Genomic DNA, 17,072 nt, shown 5'->3' on the forward strand with positions numbered 1-17,072 from the left:
TGAGGATTGGTCACACGTTGCTGAACAGCACTTTATTTCTTTTAGGAAAACACCAGAGTGGCTTGTGTTCATGTCAGGAACCTGAGACAGTGCATCATGTTTTGATTTCTTGTAGAAATTATGACAAAACAAAGACAAGATCTAGAGAAATTGGTCTGGAAGAAGTATCTCTAAAAAGTATTTTCAAGTAGGGAAAACGTTGTTTGTTCAAATTTGTGATAGTCACTGGGCTGTATGACAGGAAATAGTGCACTACGGTGCTAGTTCCATAGATGGCAGCAATGCAACGTTTTGGATGCTGGCTGCCGTAAAATCCCAAAAAAGAAGAAGAATCCAGAGCGAGCGGCCACAGTGGAGAGCTGCTGGATTTCAGAGATAAAGAGAGGAATGGAGGAGGACAACCAGAACCCGGAGCAGCGGAGCAACAAGGTCCCCAGAAGACAAGCAGCAGGCTCGGACTCTGATACCACCGATGTTCAGGTCAGTGTTCAGGACACAACAACGATACTAAACACACGCGGAGGAGTCTCGAGGCTCCGTGTATCATCCGTTCATTCTGTTGTTAGACATCAAACGTGGAGAAAGGAAAGCCGTGTTTAGATGTCTCCGTTTCCTGCTTTCATCTTGTAGAGACTCAAACTAACTAAATGCGTAGTGTCTTGTTCTCTTTGATCTCGAGAGAGCGCGCGGAACAAACAATGATACATTTCCCTCCAAAACTAAACAAAACAAGTTGCCGAACAAACACGATAATAGGCGAACTGTGGAGAGTCTCATTAACTGCAGACTTGAGATCATAAACACTTCAATATAAAAACGACCGGATGAAACCAGTTGAGAAACGTTAACGAAGTGTTTTTATCCAGAAAAACCGCAGTTTCCTGCTCCAATATGGCGGCGACGTGCTGCGCTCAGATACTAAAGTTAGAAAGATCTTCACAGATTCTAACTTCCGGGATCAATTACTCTGTAGCGAAATGTTATTAAATCTCAAACGACGGCCCTTTCCTATCGTAGTAAGGTAAACAACGAGCTACAAACTCATTTTCATCAACACGAGCCGTCCTCCAACCTGGAGTAAGACGAGTGTTTAGGGACCGTCTACAAACTACAACCCCGAAAAGAGAGAGAACCAAAATATGTATTAATTTAATGAATAAATAAGGTAGTGTCTCCAAACTTACCTCAATTATAACGTGTCTCCTGCTGGTTGTACTACAACACGTAGTTTAAAAAAAATAATAAATAAACAACCATAATTTTGTGTCATAATTGCAGAGAGGAATGTCTCCAAAACTACTCCATGGAATCAGTGATACAACCAGTAATTTCTTGATAGAAATATCTAGATGCCTTGTCCTGCGATACCAGTTTACCGGCATACTTACTCAAATGTTAACCTCAGGTATTTGACATTTTTCTATTTCAGTGCCATTACATGTGACCTTAAAACATTTAATATTGTAAATAAAATACAGTAATGTCTCTAAACTTACCTCACACATAAGTTGTATTCTTCTGGTTGTACTATATCACTTACTTTTCAAAAATATGCATATTTTTGGGGAATATTTTTTGCCAAAAACCTGTAATATATGTGTGGATTCAGTGTGTGTCACAAGATGGTTTCACACACAGTGCCTTGGAATGACAACAGCACAAATACCAAACAAAAATACTAGGGCTGTCAAGCAATTCATTTTGTTTTATCACATGGTTAAAATCTATTATTTTGCATTTCAGAACAGTTTTTAAGTACATATTAACAATGGAAAGCAATTCTTACCAGTGGATCTTGATTGGGAATCAAATGAATGCAAATAAAGATTTGTATTTGTTAATTTATTTACTGTAAACAAAAGACAAATGTGTGAATTATTGCACAATTCCTCCAAGTACCTAACTAAAAAACTAAAAATCCCTATCCTTACTAGAGTCAACATAGTGTTTAGTAACTCCTAAATAATGTTGATTACTCACTGACGTCCAGTGATCACCGGTTAATGAGTTTGGACTCTGCAGCTGTTCCAGCGTGGCTGCTTTCTCCGTGTCCTACAGGCTGTGTGGGGCTGCTGTCCCCCCCGACAGCAATGAGACGGGTCAGAACATGCCAACCGTAGTACATCTTTAAGACCAGAGACTTCTACGATGCTGACAGGTCTGCAGTTAGTTGCTACCCGTTTCGCAAGAGCTGTAGTAATTTTTGGGATTTTGTTTCATCAACAGGTCGGCGAGTAGCACTCTCCAAAATAGTGCTTTGTCTGAGCCCACTGAGCTAACTGTACTACTATGCTTAGCTCGTAGGTGGTAGCTCAAGCTTGACGTGCTTCGGTGATATTTTAATTCGGCGTTACACAATGTGCATATGGCTTTCGACTTGTCTATGAGCCTTCTGGGAGTTTTGGAAAATAAAAAGCGCCATTCAGATTGTGTTTCTGCTGTCTTTCTCCATCATGCCTGCAGCAGCAGGAGTTGTTAAAGCGCCCATATTATGCTCATTTTCAGGTTCATAATTGTATTTTGAGGTCGTACCAGAATAGGTTTACATGGTTTAATTTTTAAAAAACACCATATTTTTGTTCTCCTGCACATTGCTGCAGCTCCCGTTTTCACACGCTGTCAGGTTTCTGTTTTAGCTACAGAGTGAGACCTCTTAACTTCTGTAACATCTCTGTTGTTAGTCGCACATGCTCAGTAGCTAGGTAAGGACTACACGCTCGGTAGCTAGGTAAGGACTACACGCTCGGTAGCTAGGTAAGGACTACACGCTCGGTAGCTAGGTAAGGACTACACGCTCGGTAGCTAGGTAAGGACTACACGCTCGGTAGCTAGGTAAGGACTACACGCTCAGTAGCTAGGTAAGGACTACACGCTCAGTAGCTAGGTAAGGACTACATGAGCTAGCTAGCTGTTTCTCCAACTTCAGTAGAACAAGGCAGGATTAGCTGGGAGACTTCTTCTAAACGAGGGCATACTTTTAACTTTGTGTGGAATACCTGCAGAACAGGGACATGGAAGTAGTTCTATACACTTTATTTTGTAGATTAGGGTGAATTCGTGTGTGTTGTAGCAGTGTTTTGCAATTGAGAACGAGCTAGCATGCTAGCACTAGCATGCTAACGGTTAGCCCCCTAGGCCCCTCGTCTCGGCTAGTGACGTAGAAAGCCGTGCAGATTTTGACCAGCTCACCCAGAGACTGAAGGCAGGACACATTCAGAAACCGTATCTCACTCAGAACAGCATGGAGGGTTGTTTTCAAAGTGTGTATGCGTGTGGAAGCACCAGAGACACAAAATAACTCTCCAAATCCCAGAAAAAGTGTTTTTTTTTTTTCATAATATGGGCACTTTAAGAGGAAGTATGGCAGCTTGATGATAGGTCAAGTTGCAGCAAAGGGTCAAAATAGTGGCTTGTTAGGCACGACGCGAAGCCGAGTGAAGTGTAAAATAAATTAATAAATGGCAGCATAAAAATTAACGCATTATGCTCGGCCCTTAATCACATCGTGATTAATGCCCTAAAAAATATTTAAAACCCAACAATCATTTCTAACATTCTTTTATTGAACATTGAATTGACAATGACAGGCACTACTAAAAAAAGAATGACATAACACACTAAAGTGCAGTTTTCTACTGATATTTTCTTTCAACTAACACAAACAATCACGATATGTCGCAACCTTGCGCAATATGTATATTGCGCCAGTTGATATTGCGAAGACAATAAAAAACCGATATACTGTGCAGCCCTACTATTAGCATTATTAATACAGATCTGAAATTATTTTATACGTGAAAATTAACATGGTTGATTTGTTCATGATGAATGAATGAATGTGATATTGATATTATTTTTCTTTTTTTTCTGCCACCTTTTTTCTTTATATTTTATGGAGGGACCCTCTGCTACAAACAGACACATTTATTGCATAAAATACTAAGCTGTTAAAGTCATAGTTTTTGGCATGATTTTATAAATCATGTTTTAACGTTTAACACATGTGGCACAATGCATCCTAAACTGCTATTAATTTATTTAAAATGCAAACCTAAAAAGGATGATAAAAATAAAATATATATATATATATATATATATATATATAAATGATCTTGATGCTGCACTTTCATGGCTCTTTGCAGCATTACCTATGTAAAGCTAATGTACTTGCACTTACTACTTGTTGTCTGGAGTTTGCACCTTCAGGGTTGAACACATTTAATTGTAAGTCGCTTTGGATAAAAGCGTCAGCTAAATGACATGTAATCTTAAACTGTAATGTCCAGTCTCCTTCGTGGAATGGATGATTAAGTTAGACTCAATGTTTTCTGTTGAGATGCTGAAGCATTGATGTCGTGCTATTATTGTGGTAAGCTAGTTGATTCTGCAGTAGACACACTGTACAGAGTTTTAATTACGTTTAAACTGATTCCAAACTTTGGACGCTTCCTGTCGTTTTCTCCAGCCTGTCTCTTCTCTTAACCCTCACTATTTACGCTGCTGTCAGTCTTCATGGCATGTGTTGCCAGCAGTGTCAACCCGGTGTGTGACACTAATAATCATCCGTGTGGAAACACTGTGAGCGATACAACGTTGGTAGCAATGATTAAAGGCAAATCGTTTTGCATTGAGGTTTTTTAGTTATCGATTTATTCGAGTTACTTGAGGAATCGTTTCAGCCCTAATGTAGAGTGAAAACTGTGTAAGTGAGAACATGTTTAGGCTTCAAAGAAGGTTGTTCACTTACTCTCTCTGTTTGTCTGTTGCTATAGAAACGGAGAGGAAGAGACGGACTCAAATTTCACCACTGTCAGCACTGTGACAAATCCTTCACAACATCAACGTATTTAAAGATTCATCAGAGAGTTCACACTGGAGAGAATCTACACAGGTGTGATCAATGTGGAGCAGCTTTCACACGACAGAGTTGCCTTAAAACCCACCAACGTGTTCACACTGGAGCGAAGCCGTACTGTTGTGAACAATGTGGGGAAACTTTTTCTAGTAGTAGTAACCTTAAATCTCACCAACGCATTCACACTGGAGAGAAGCCGTACTGGTGTGAACAATGTGGGAAAACATTTTCAAGTAGTAGTAACCTTAAATCTCACCAACGCATTCACACTGGAGAGAAGCCATACCCTTGTGAACAATGTGGGAAAACATTTTCTAGGAGTAGTGACCTTAAAACCCACCAACGCATTTACACTGGAGAGAAGCCGTACTCGTGTGAACTATGTGGGAAAAACTTTTCTAGGAGAAGTCACGTTAAATCTCACAAGCGCATTCACGCTGCCTCATTGTGAACATGTTTCAGAGCCAAGCTGTTTCCTCCTGCCTCCTCCTCATGCCCTGATAGCTGTGTTATTATATTCTGAGCTTCTGTCCACATTGAATCCTAACCAGCAGTAACTTTATCTTCTGAACAGCATGTATGCTATCGTGGCTATGACTACATATTACGCTCCCTCCCTTTTGAAGGGATAGTCCTGTTAGAAGTCTGTCAGAGTCTGTTTCTCCTGATTCAGTTTGTTTTAATGTTTACTTACTGAGAATGATTCATTACAAATGTGTTCCCATTATTGTTTTTGTCTGCCTCATACATAGTCTCTAGTTATTATCGGTCCCTGCTACTAAAAGTGCGAGGAACCTAATTGTTTTCGAAAGGATAATTATTATCCTGGTTCACCTCCTATCTTTCTGACAGACACCATTACATCTCTATAAACAACTGCAAGTCCTCTACCACTCCAGTCACTCATGGTGTCGCCCAGGGTTCAGTTCTTGGCCCCCTCCTCTTCATCCTGTACGTGCTCCGCCTTGGACAGATCCTCCGCCGACATGGCCTCCTCTTCCACTGCTATGCGGATGACACCCAACTCTACCTTTCCTCAAAGACCATCACAGCCTCCGCCCCACTCCACCCTTACAACCTGCCTCACCGACATTAAATCATGTATGCAAGAAGACTTTGCAACTGCAACAAATCAGAGATTCTCATAATTGGTCCAAACTCCCACACCCGACATGCCCAGAGCTTTTCCCTCAACATCGATGGATCCAACGTCCAACGTAACCTCCACCTGCATCCGCAACCTTGGAACCATCTTAGATCCCACCCTCTCCTTTGTACCGCATGTCAACCACTTCACCAAAACCGCCTTCTTTCACCTTCGTAACATTGCACACCTCCGCCCCTCTAAGTCCACCACTACAGCTGAAATACTCATCCATAGGGGTGTCACGATACCAAAAATGAAGTAGTCGGTGCCAATACCAGTAAAATAACATGACTCTCGATGCCGATTTCGATACCACGGTAAAAAAAAAAAAGGATTTCTAAGGATTTTCTAAGATTCGATGTACTTTAACAAAACACTTCATTATCAAAATATTTGAAAATTATCAACATGTCATAACAAGACATACAAAACATGTGCAATAGAGCATGGAACAACATAATACAGTGCAATTACTGGTCATAGTGCAACAACTAGTGTCCCGAGACACATTCCAGACGTCCAGGCATCTTTTCAAAAGGTACTGTGCAACAAACAACAGTGTTTCTAACAGTTGCATGACCAGGGGCCCGTTTCAAGAAGGAGGTTTAACAAACTCTGAGTGTAACCCTGATGTCTGAGTTGATTTACCCTGAGATGGAAACTCTGAGTTTTCGGTTCCAGAACAGCTGATATGAGTTGGTGCACCGCCACAATAAAAAGGCAGCATGAATGGAGCCATGATACTACTATTCACCATGGCAATAACCACAAACAAACTGGTCGGCGGAAATACTCATGCGCACAAACAGCGAGGTTGACTATGCATTTTGTTAAAAAAGCAACACAGCGGCTGCTGCAACAGAGAATTTGCGTGGGAGAAAATTGCTTCTACACTAAATGCCTATGTTCCAATATAGTGTATTAATATATTTAATCATAAGTATATTACTGGTGAAATGGTGTTGAACCTATAATCTATTTCATTTAGGGGCAATACTGTGGGCAAAAAAGTCCTAGGCCTACTAATCCCATTCAGGCTTGCAGCACCATCATTAACAGAATTATAATCAATCATTTATTTCAAAGGGTTTACATCATTCACTGCAATAATATCCTACTGTGGAACTCCTTTTTAATGTCTCTTACTGGTTTGTGTCCAGGGAACACTTCAAAAACGTTTAAAACACGTTTCAGAGCAAGTCAACCTTCTGATGGCGCTTTGCTATACAGTGGCTTTACTAATATGCTCCGCATCACCAATGTTGTGAAGAAAACTGCCGTTTGCAAAAATATTTAATGTGATACAAATAATCTGCTGGGATGTAGAGCATGTCCACGATGGGTGACGTTAGTGATATGAGGACGAATAAGGTTATGTAGGCTACATAACTGATAGACTGGGAACTTTTAGTCCACGAAAACCTGACTAACAAAAAAAGATATGTGAATGACTAAAACTAACAAGGACATTTGGCACAAGACTAAATTAAAAATAGGTGACAAAACTAACACTACTTTGAACACATTTTTGACTCTTTATACACTCAAACTCAAGAAAGTTGGCGCACAAACCAAAACCCCTGAGCGTTGTAAGACTACACAACAATTTGGTCCATGCGTGGAAGGTCTTAATTTGGACATATATGCTCCGATATTCACAACAATTGGTACAAATATTCCTCTCATCATTACGGACATATTTCCAATTTACTTTTATTAGCTCCGCCCAACTGGAAGTTGGCCATTTTGAGTTGTTTGCTCTCATAGTTATTGTTGTTTTGTAGTTATATTTTCTTCCTTTTGAAGACTTTTCATTCAATAATCTTTGTTTAACATTTTATGTTAAACAAAGATTATTGAATGATGGGTTTATTTCAACCAAACCAGAGTGGTGATTGTTGGAACAGTGTAAAGATGAACCAAGACGGCTTTTCATTGTTTTATTTTGTTTCTGTCAATTAAAATTGAAGTGTTTAAAAATGATAAAATTACTGTTTTCTTAAATGGAGTCTGGTGGGGAAATAAATCAAAATCTTCTGTTATTTCTCTTTATATTTCACCATTATTTTAAGTGCTGTACATTATTTAATAATCGAGTAAATTAAAAGTATCTCAAGGTAAGTACAGTACTTCAGTAAATGTACTCAGTTACAGTCCACCACTGAATACAATAGCTGTTGTTTCCCCGCTTGACCTCCAAATGGCCAAGTCATAGTATAGTATAAAAAACTTTGAGGAAATGAACAGAAACGGAAGTCTCGTTGCTTCGCACCGTGAAAACGGTCGCTGGTTTATTGGACAGAAAATCCGAAGGAAACTCAACGAGACTGCTGCTCTCAGAAATAATGGAGCAACACAAAACCTATAACGTCTTGGGTTTTCTGGTTCTGCTTTAGTGTTTCTAGAAGTCGAACAACAGGAGTAGCTGAAAGACTAAAGATGAAGGAGACATGATGACGATGACACAGATGACCATCGATTCGTAGGGGGGGGTCCAAGGCTGCCATTTGAAAAAAAGCGGAAGACATGTCTTTCATAATCTGAGACAAAGACACTCATTTCAAACTGTTTCCACCATCAGTATTTATTGAGCTGTTGTATTTGGCCTTCTCAGCATGAACATTGTTTTAAAATATCCATCCATCCATCCATCCATCTGGCGAACTGTGGAGAGTCTCATTAACTGCAGACTTGAGATCATAAACACTTCAATATAAAAACGACCCGATGAAACCAGTTGAGAAACGTTAACGAAGTGTTTTTATCCAGAAAAACCACAGTTTACTGCTCCAATATGGCGGCGACGTGCTCAGATAAAGTGCCTTCACATGGGGTCGTGTTGATGAGAAAAGTCCGTATAAACGCCCCCTCATGTCGTATTCACGACCTCGTGAGTGAAAGTTTCCTCAAAGCTCAGTTTATCAATATTTACACGTAGATTCTGCACCATCTAATGTGATGCGTCTCTCCCGCCGCCATCTTGGTACGGGGCTTCTGACCACTCGGTGTCTTCAACATTTTTTAAGCCAAGGACCCCTTAACTGAGAGAGAGGGATCAGGGACCCCCTGCTACATACACAGACACATTTAGTGCATCAAAGACTGATATAGAGAGATATAGAGTCTGTATAAACGCCCCCTCTGGTTGATTTCTTATTCTTGAACTTATTTACCACATCAGCTAACTCTATTTCATCAATTCTCCTAACAAAAGGTATTTTAATTTATTTTAATAATATTTTCATTTATTTCCTCTATTACTGGATCAACAATTGATTTCGCTAAATTATAGCCAACATTCACAAAATGGTCATTGAATTAATTAGCAGTCTCCTTTGTGTTGTTATTAGTGAATGGTTGTCATAGTATAGTATGTCGAAGAAAGTCATAGTATAGCATGTCGAAAAAAGTCACAAAAAAGTCATAGTATGTCGAAAAAAGTCATAAAAGAGTCATAGTAGAGTATGTCGAAAAAAGTCATATAAAGTCATAGTATAGTATGTCGAAAAAAGTCATAGTATAGCATGTCGTAACAAGTCAGAATATAGTATGTCGTAAAAAGTCATAAAACGTCATAGTATAGTATGCCAAGAAAAGTCATAGTATAGCATGTCGGAAAAAGTCATAGTATAGTATGTCGAAAAAGTCATAGTAGTATGTCATGAAAAAAGTCATAGTATAGTATGTCGAAAAAAAGTCATAAAAAGTCATAGTATAGTATGTCGAGAAAAAAGTCATAGTATAGTATGTCGTAAAAAGAGAATCATAGTATAGTCATAGTCAGTCATAAAAAGTCATAGTATAGTATGTCGAAAAAGTCATGTAGAAAAAGTCATAGTATAGTATGTCGAAAAAGTCATGGTATAGTAACGTGTTTATATTAATTATAGTGTGTGTGTGTGTGTGTGTGTGTGTTCAGGCGATAGAGAGGGGTTTGGTGTTTGAGGTGTTGTACTCTCCAGCCATCAAAGACTCCACCAGGAGGCGCTACACCATCGCCAACGCTGTGTGTCTGATGGAGACGTGTAAAGGGAAGGTACATCCTCTTCTGTCCCAACACACTTCCTGTCCCTGTGACAGGATGTCCCGATTGGCTCTGTCTTGACTCACCTCTTTGTGTTTCAGCGTGTGATCCTGTCCAGTGCCGTGGAGAAGGTTGATGATGATATATGCAGCATGTTCAGTCTGAACTCAATAATAATAATAATAATATAATGTCTGTGTGTCCTTAGTCTCTGGAGCTCAGAGGACCCTATGACATCACCAACCGGTATCCTTCCTATTGGTTCAGACACAAACTGTGATCTTCAGGGGCTTCTGGACACATTTATTATTCTTAGAAATTATTTAATAAAGTTTTTGAAACACAACGAGTCAAAAATGTATTCAGATGTTTTATTTTTTTTTAAATCAGTGTGCGGTACAAATGCTGCACTCTGATTGGTCAGCACTGAAGCAGGTAATGATGTCATCAAAAATAGAGCTCTGCAGTACATTGTCAGTCTTTTTTCGGCATACTATACTATGACCTTTTTTCAAAACTTTCGACATACTATACTATGACTTGGCCACTTGAAGGTCAAGAGGGGAACCAACAGCTACACGTACAGTTAATTAATCAGCGTTATTATATTCAGTGGTGGACTGTAACTGAGTACATTTACTCAAGTACTGTAGTTAACTTTTACTTTGCTTGATTATTAAATAATGTACAGCACTTAATTAAAATAATGGTAAAATATAGAGGAATAACAGAACTGTACAATGACTTTCATATGACTTTTTCAAACTACTATACTACGACTTTTTCCAACATACTATACTACGACTTTTTTCGGCATACTGTACAATTACTTTTTTCGACATACTGTACTATGACTTTTTAAGTCTTTTTTGACATACTATGACTTTTTTTGTCATGGTTTACTATGACTTTTTTTTTCAAAATATTCGACATACTGTACTATGACTTTTTTTCGACATACTGTACTATGACTTTTTTTCGACATACTATACTATGACTTGGCCACTTGGAGGTCAAGAGGGGAACCAACAGCTACACGTACAGTTAATTAATCAGCGTTATTATATTCAGTGGTGGACTGTAACTGAGTACATTTACTCAAGTACTGTACTTAGCATTTTTTACTTTACTTGATTATTCAATAATGTACAGCACTTAATTAAAATAATGGTAAAATATAAAGACAAATAACAGAAGATTCATTTTAAGCTTTTTGACAAACTATACTATGACTTTTTTTCGGCATACTATACTGACCTTTTTTTCAAAAATTTCGACATACTATATACTATGACTTTTGGTAGCACTTTATAATAACTACACATAATTCATCATTTATTAAGCATTAGTTACCTATTAGTTAATGGTTTGTTCATACATAATTCATCATCAGTAAAGCATTTGCTCACAGTTATGGTTTGTTCATAGTAAATAAGCCTATCTAGAAAAATATGTTTGTAAGTACATGATTTATACTTAATAGAGTAAATTTAGCAACCTAACATAACCTAGTTGATAGCTGATTGGTCAGATCATGGACCCAAGTTCACCCATTGGCTTATTTACTTTTAATGAAACAACCATTTATAAATGTTTCCCATTATAAACGTGTTCCAAACTATTACTAAATGCTTTGTTCATCATTTGTAAATCATTGTTCCTATGTTAATTCTTATGAATAAAGCATTTGTATACACACTCATAAATGGTTTGTTCATAGTAAATAAGGCTCTCGAAAATTATGTTTATGAATAGAAGTTTGACACTTAATAAGTACTGCGAAAACCATTGGTAAATTTAATAATTTTCCCTTTATAAACTATTTACAAACTATCAGTAATTTCATTGTTTATCATTTGTAAAGCATAGTTCCTACATTCATTCTAATCAGTAAAGCATTTGTAAATACAGTCAAATGGTAATGATAATGGTTTGTCCATAGTAAGTAAGCCCATGTAAAACGTTTATGAGTTGATGTTTTTAATAAATCCTAAATGATGCATTAACCATTTGTAAAGGAAGTCATTTTACCATTATTAACTAGGTACTCAGGAATGTATAAGGTCGGTTAAAACTAGGAAGTTAATGATTAACAGACTATCTAGACCTACATTTGTTCATGCCTTAAATAAAATGTTATGATTTAGAAATAGTCCTAAACTAATAGCTTGGGTGTTAAGTATTTGTAACAGATGTTTTACCAATAATTTAATCCATGATTAACTCATGAGTTACTACTGGTTAGTTAAGTATATTGTGTGAGCCCATCTAAAGTGAGCACTTACTATGCTTTACAAAGCATTTATAAATGAGTTACAAAGGCTAACAGAACCTGGACACACACATGTATTGTTCTATTTGGACATGCCTTCAGAAATATGCCTACGGATAGTTAGTGTGTTAATACATCTTTAACAAGCACTTACCAACATATGAATTAATGATTAACTCATGAGTTACTACTGATTAGTTGACTACATGGCGTGAGCCCATCTAAAGTCAGGACTTACTATGCTTTACAAAGCATTTATAAATGAGTTGCAAAGGCTAGCAAATAGATACAAAGAGACACGAGTAAAAAAAGTATTTGTAACCCTTATTATGATGTAGTAAGACTGTACATTTATGAAATAGCTCGTAGTAGTGTTATGTAGTTGATATCAGTGTGAATTTGGACCAGAACCAGAAGAAAACTAGATTAAGAGCCAGAGAATTGATCAATAAAGAGGCTAGGAAACCAGGATAAAGTTTGAGAAGTGCATTAATATACACAAAAACATGGCATACATACAGATAAACACAGGTATGAAAAATAACTAAAATAATAAAGCGCGCACATAAAAGAAACCCTTTTCAGTTCTATGAGCTCAATTGTTCTTTGATGACAAGAGTTGAGAGCTGTTCAACGTTGGAGCCCATATGAGTTACAACACAAACACAAAAGCTACAACACAAACACAAAAGCTACAACACATACAGAAGCCACAAACGCTGAGTTGTAGCTTTTGTTTTTGTGTTGAACCGTCTCGGCCACCGTAGAGTCAGCTTACAATAAGATTACAGTTAACTCAAAATAGTGGCATAGGTTTTAATAGACACTCTGCTCCAACTCTTCCGTAACACAACAAAATAACACATTTAATAATACAGCCAACTCACGTTGTTCGACTTCTAGAAACACTAAAACAGAGCCAGAAAACCCAAGACGTTTTGTGTCGCTCCATTATTTCTGAGAGCAGAAGTCTCGGCGAGTTTCCTTCAGATATTCTGTCCAATAAAAAAGTGACCTTTTGATAAAGTGCGTGAGTGTGTGAAAGCAAACCGAACCAAAATGAAAAAGCAACAGTGTCGCAACTTCAGTCTGCCGAACTGTAGAGAAGCAACAAACTGAGCAGCAGACAGTCGCTCAGCAACGAACGTTCTGTTTACCTGAACCTTAATAACTGCGAATGGGAAACCAACTTCAGCGTCGTCGTTGCACGTTAATGTGAACTGATACTTAACCTGTTAGCTTTAGCTCAGCTCCGTTAGCATTTAGCAGTTAGTGTTTAGCGGAGTGTGTGCGGTTTTACCTGGAGCTCCGCTGTCTCAAAACTCACTAATAGGCTCGACAGCTAACAAACAACACAGCTATTCCGCCGCCAGCCCGAGAGCACAGTGAAGCAATGAGAGTTTGGGTTCCGGTTGTTTCCTCAAAGTCAGGGTTTTTCAGTTTAAAAGTTTAAAATAAAAGAACATCGCCACATGGTGGTCAGGAGGGGAAACAACAGATACGCATACAGTTTATTAATCAGCGTTATTATATTCAGTGGTGGACTGTAACGGAGTACATTTACTCAAGTACTGCACTTGATACTTTTACTTTACTTGATTATTAAATAATGTACAGCACTTAATTAAAATAATGGAGAAATATAAAGAAAAATAACAGATTTTGATTTATTTTCAAACCAGACTCCATTTAAGGACATTCATTTTTAACTGAAACAAAACCATCAAAAGTATATTGACTGTTAATTTGCAAGAGAACAACTTCAGTTTTGTTTATTTATTTCAATTACATAATGTACATTTATTATTCATGTAGATTGCGTCGTTTTGCACAGAGAATATTAGGTTGTAGAGGTGAGCAATCCCTCACAGCAACGGAGGACTTCCAACACGACAGAGCATGCTTGTTGTCTTTTGAGATGAGCATTCACAGACTGCATTTTTTAACTTTTACTTCTAATGCTACAAAAGTACATTTAATATCAGAAAATTACTTTTGATCCTTAGGGACTGTTCGTTTTTTTATCTAAGGGACTACCGGAGGAGTTTTGGGATCTTTAGTCAAAATAGACTTGACCCTCCCTTCTCTAGCAATAAATTTTTCTATGACCCGCCAAAACTATTGACCTCCCCAACATTTATTGATGCCTTCTGTACTGGTTTGTGCTTGGCAAAGATGTACAGATAGGCGCTGGTTTTTTTACAATCACGACATACAAGACTTAACCTCTACTTTCTCATCTTACACATCACACTCCACCAAGATGGTGGCCATTTCAGTAGATTTACTCACTAAAAAAGCCCCGCCAGCCTATAGTCGGAATCAGGCCATGTGGGTTATTATAAAGCGTACGGATGGATAAGTAGGTGACAGTTAAACGTGCAACATCTGGACACAGAAGTGCATCCAAAAACAAGTGCAACCACAACACCCCTGACTCTGATGCTATACTGCAGTGGTGCTTATACCTTTATACCGCCGATAAAAGCCAGATTAAGAGGGCAGAGAGCCGAGGAAACCCGGAGAGGTTAGGAGATCTGACGCTAAGAGTGGATCATAATCTTGCCATAACATCAGGATAGGTCGATGTAACCGGATTAAACTCAGCTAATGAAATACAACAGTTCTGGAATAATGTATTAAAAGATATCTCCCTGTGGCTCCAAAACAGACACTCTGAATAAAACAACACTCGGCAATAGCTCACAGACACAAAGTCTGCAGGTGGAACACCTGCCAACATTTCAGACACCGAAAACTTATAGAGCTGAATATTTTTGTCCGGTGGGAGGCAGGCGACGCCAGGCAACAGCCGTGCGTAATAAGAAATGACAGCCTCATGTAGAGCCTATAAGTTTTTCCAGTGGACATTTACAGCCACGGCTCCCTGCTTCAAAAGAAAAACAAACACAAACACACACTTACAGGCACCGGCCGGCCGGCCGGCCCAGACCGCACCACACACACACTCTCACACACTACGCCAAGCAACTTTAAGAGTCACGGGGGTAGGGTCAGGTGTGGTGTATCATGGGGGTGGGGGATGGTGCGATTTTTGTTGGGTCAGACCCTTCTGCTAGCGATGGGGGGGCCGAGACTGAGAGCTACATGGAAAAATATGCACCAAACAAGCCTTGAAATGTTGCTGTTTTCTTGAATACAAAAGTTGGGTGACCACCATCTCAATAATGTACAATAATGGGAACACTGTAACAAATCATTCTCAGTAAGTAATCATTAAAACAAACTGAATCAGGAGAAACAGCCTATGACAGACTTCTAACAGGACTATCTCTTCAAAGGGAGGGAGCGTAATAAGAACATAACAACACAGCTATCAGGGCATGAGGAGGAGGCAGGAGGAAACAGCTTGGCTCGGAAACATGTTCACAACGAGGCAGCGTGAATGCGCTGGTGGACTTTAAAGTTATTACGATCAGAAAAAGCTTTCCCACATTGTTCACAGCTGTACGGCTTCTCTCCAGTGTGAATACGTTGATGGAGTTTTAGGGCACTCCGTTTTGCAAAAGCTTTCCCACATTGATCACAGCTGTACGGCTTCTCTCCAGTATGAATGCGCTGGTGAGATTTAAGGGTACCACTCTGAGAAAAGGTTTTCCCACATTGATCACACCAATGTGGCTTCTCTCCATTGTGAATGCGCTGGTGTCTTTTAAGGTCACTACTATTAGAAAAGGTTTTCCCACATTGTTCACAGCTGTACGGCTTCTCTCCAGTGTGAATGCGTTGATGTTTTTTTAGGGAAATCTGTTGTGTGAACGCTGTCCCACATTGATCACAGCAATATGGCTTCACTCCATTGTGAATGCGCTGGTGCCTTTTAAGGTCACCATTCTGACAAAAAGTTTTCCCACATTGTTCACAGCTGTATGGCTTCTCTCCAGTGTGAATGCGTTGATGTATTTTTAGGGAATTCGGTCGTATGAAAGCTGACCCACATTGATCACAGCTGTACGGCTTCTCTCCAGTATGAATGTATTGATGTGTTTTTAGGGAACTCTGTTGGGCGAAAGCTGCCCCACACTGATCACAGCTGTGTAGATTCTCTCCAGTGTGAAGGCGCTGATGTCTTTTTAGGTCACCCCGTCGTGTGAAAGCTACCCCACATTGATCACAGCTGTACGGCTTCTCTCCAGTGTGAATGATTTGATGTCTTTTTAGGTGACTCTGTCGTGTGAAAACTGCTCCACATTGATCGCAGCTGTGTAGATTCTCTCTAGTGTGAAGGCGTTGATGTATTTTTAGGTGACTCTGTCGTGTGAACGCTGCCACACATTGATCACAGCTGTACGGCTTCTCTCCGGTGTGAATGCATTGATGTATTTTTAGGTGACTCTGTCGTGTGAAAGCTGCTCCACATTGATCGCAGCTGTGTAGATTCTGTCCAGTGTGAATGCGCTGATGACTTTTTAGGTCACTCTGTCGTGTGAAAGCTGCCCCACATTGATCACAGCTGTACGGCTTCTCTCCTGTGTGAATGCGTTGATGTATTTTTAGGTGACTCTGTAGCATGAACGCTGCCCCACATTGATCACAGCTGTACGGCTTCTCTCCAGTGTGAAAGCGTTGATGTATTTTTAGGTAACTCTGTCGTGTGAAAGCTGCTCCACATTGATCACAGCTGTGCAGATTCTCTCCAGTGTGAACTCTCTGATGAATCTTTAAATACGTTGATGTTGTGAAGGATTTGTCACAGTGCTGACAGTGGTGACATTTCAGTCCCTCTCGTCGTTTCTATAGCAACAGACAAAGA

At 39.1% G+C, this 17,072-nt stretch overlaps 2 protein-coding genes across 3 annotated transcripts; one reads left to right on the forward strand and one right to left on the reverse strand.

The window, feature by feature from the left end:
- Positions 1 to 325: 325 nt before the first annotated feature.
- LOC144513326 (ribonuclease P protein subunit p30-like) lies at positions 326 to 10,851 on the forward strand. 2 transcript variants are annotated; one of them, XM_078244372.1, is made up of 3 exons: positions 326 to 480; positions 9,922 to 10,038; positions 10,235 to 10,851. In XM_078244372.1, exons 1-3 carry the CDS (start codon positions 388 to 390, stop codon positions 10,304 to 10,306), a joined length of 282 nt encoding a protein of 93 aa, XP_078100498.1. In that variant the 5' UTR covers positions 326 to 387; the 3' UTR covers positions 10,307 to 10,851. The 2 variants fall into 2 exon arrangements, with proteins under 2 accessions (XP_078100498.1, XP_078100497.1); XM_078244371.1 differs by lacking the exons at positions 9,922 to 10,038; positions 10,235 to 10,851 and adding an exon at positions 4,773 to 9,606.
- A 4,716-nt stretch (positions 10,852 to 15,567) lies between these two features.
- On the reverse strand, positions 15,568 to 16,914 carry LOC144513325 (uncharacterized). The gene has a single exon (XM_078244370.1). The coding sequence runs from the start codon at positions 16,829 to 16,831 to the stop codon at positions 15,686 to 15,688; it is 1,146 nt and encodes a 381-aa protein (XP_078100496.1). The 5' UTR covers positions 16,832 to 16,914; the 3' UTR covers positions 15,568 to 15,685.
- Positions 16,915 to 17,072: the final 158 nt, after the last annotated feature.

Source organism: Sander vitreus, unplaced genomic scaffold (assembly GCF_031162955.1).
Source record: "Sander vitreus isolate 19-12246 unplaced genomic scaffold, sanVit1 ctg215_0, whole genome shotgun sequence".
Classification (NCBI taxonomy): Eukaryota; Metazoa; Chordata; class Actinopteri; order Perciformes; family Percidae; genus Sander; species Sander vitreus.

Excerpts from the sequence above, each read along its gene's own strand:
- LOC144513326 (XM_078244371.1), top strand. The coding sequence starts at position 388 with ATGGAGGAGGACAACCAGAACCCGGAGCAGCGGAGCAACAAGGTCCCC. Across the intron at positions 481-4,772 it reads CTGATACCACCGATGTTCAG|AAACGGAGAGGAAGAGACGG; the intron begins GTCAGTGTTCAG and ends CTGTTGCTATAG.
- LOC144513325 (XM_078244370.1), bottom strand. The coding sequence starts at position 16,831 with ATGCTACAGAGTCACCTAAAAATACATCAACGCATTCACACAGGAGAG.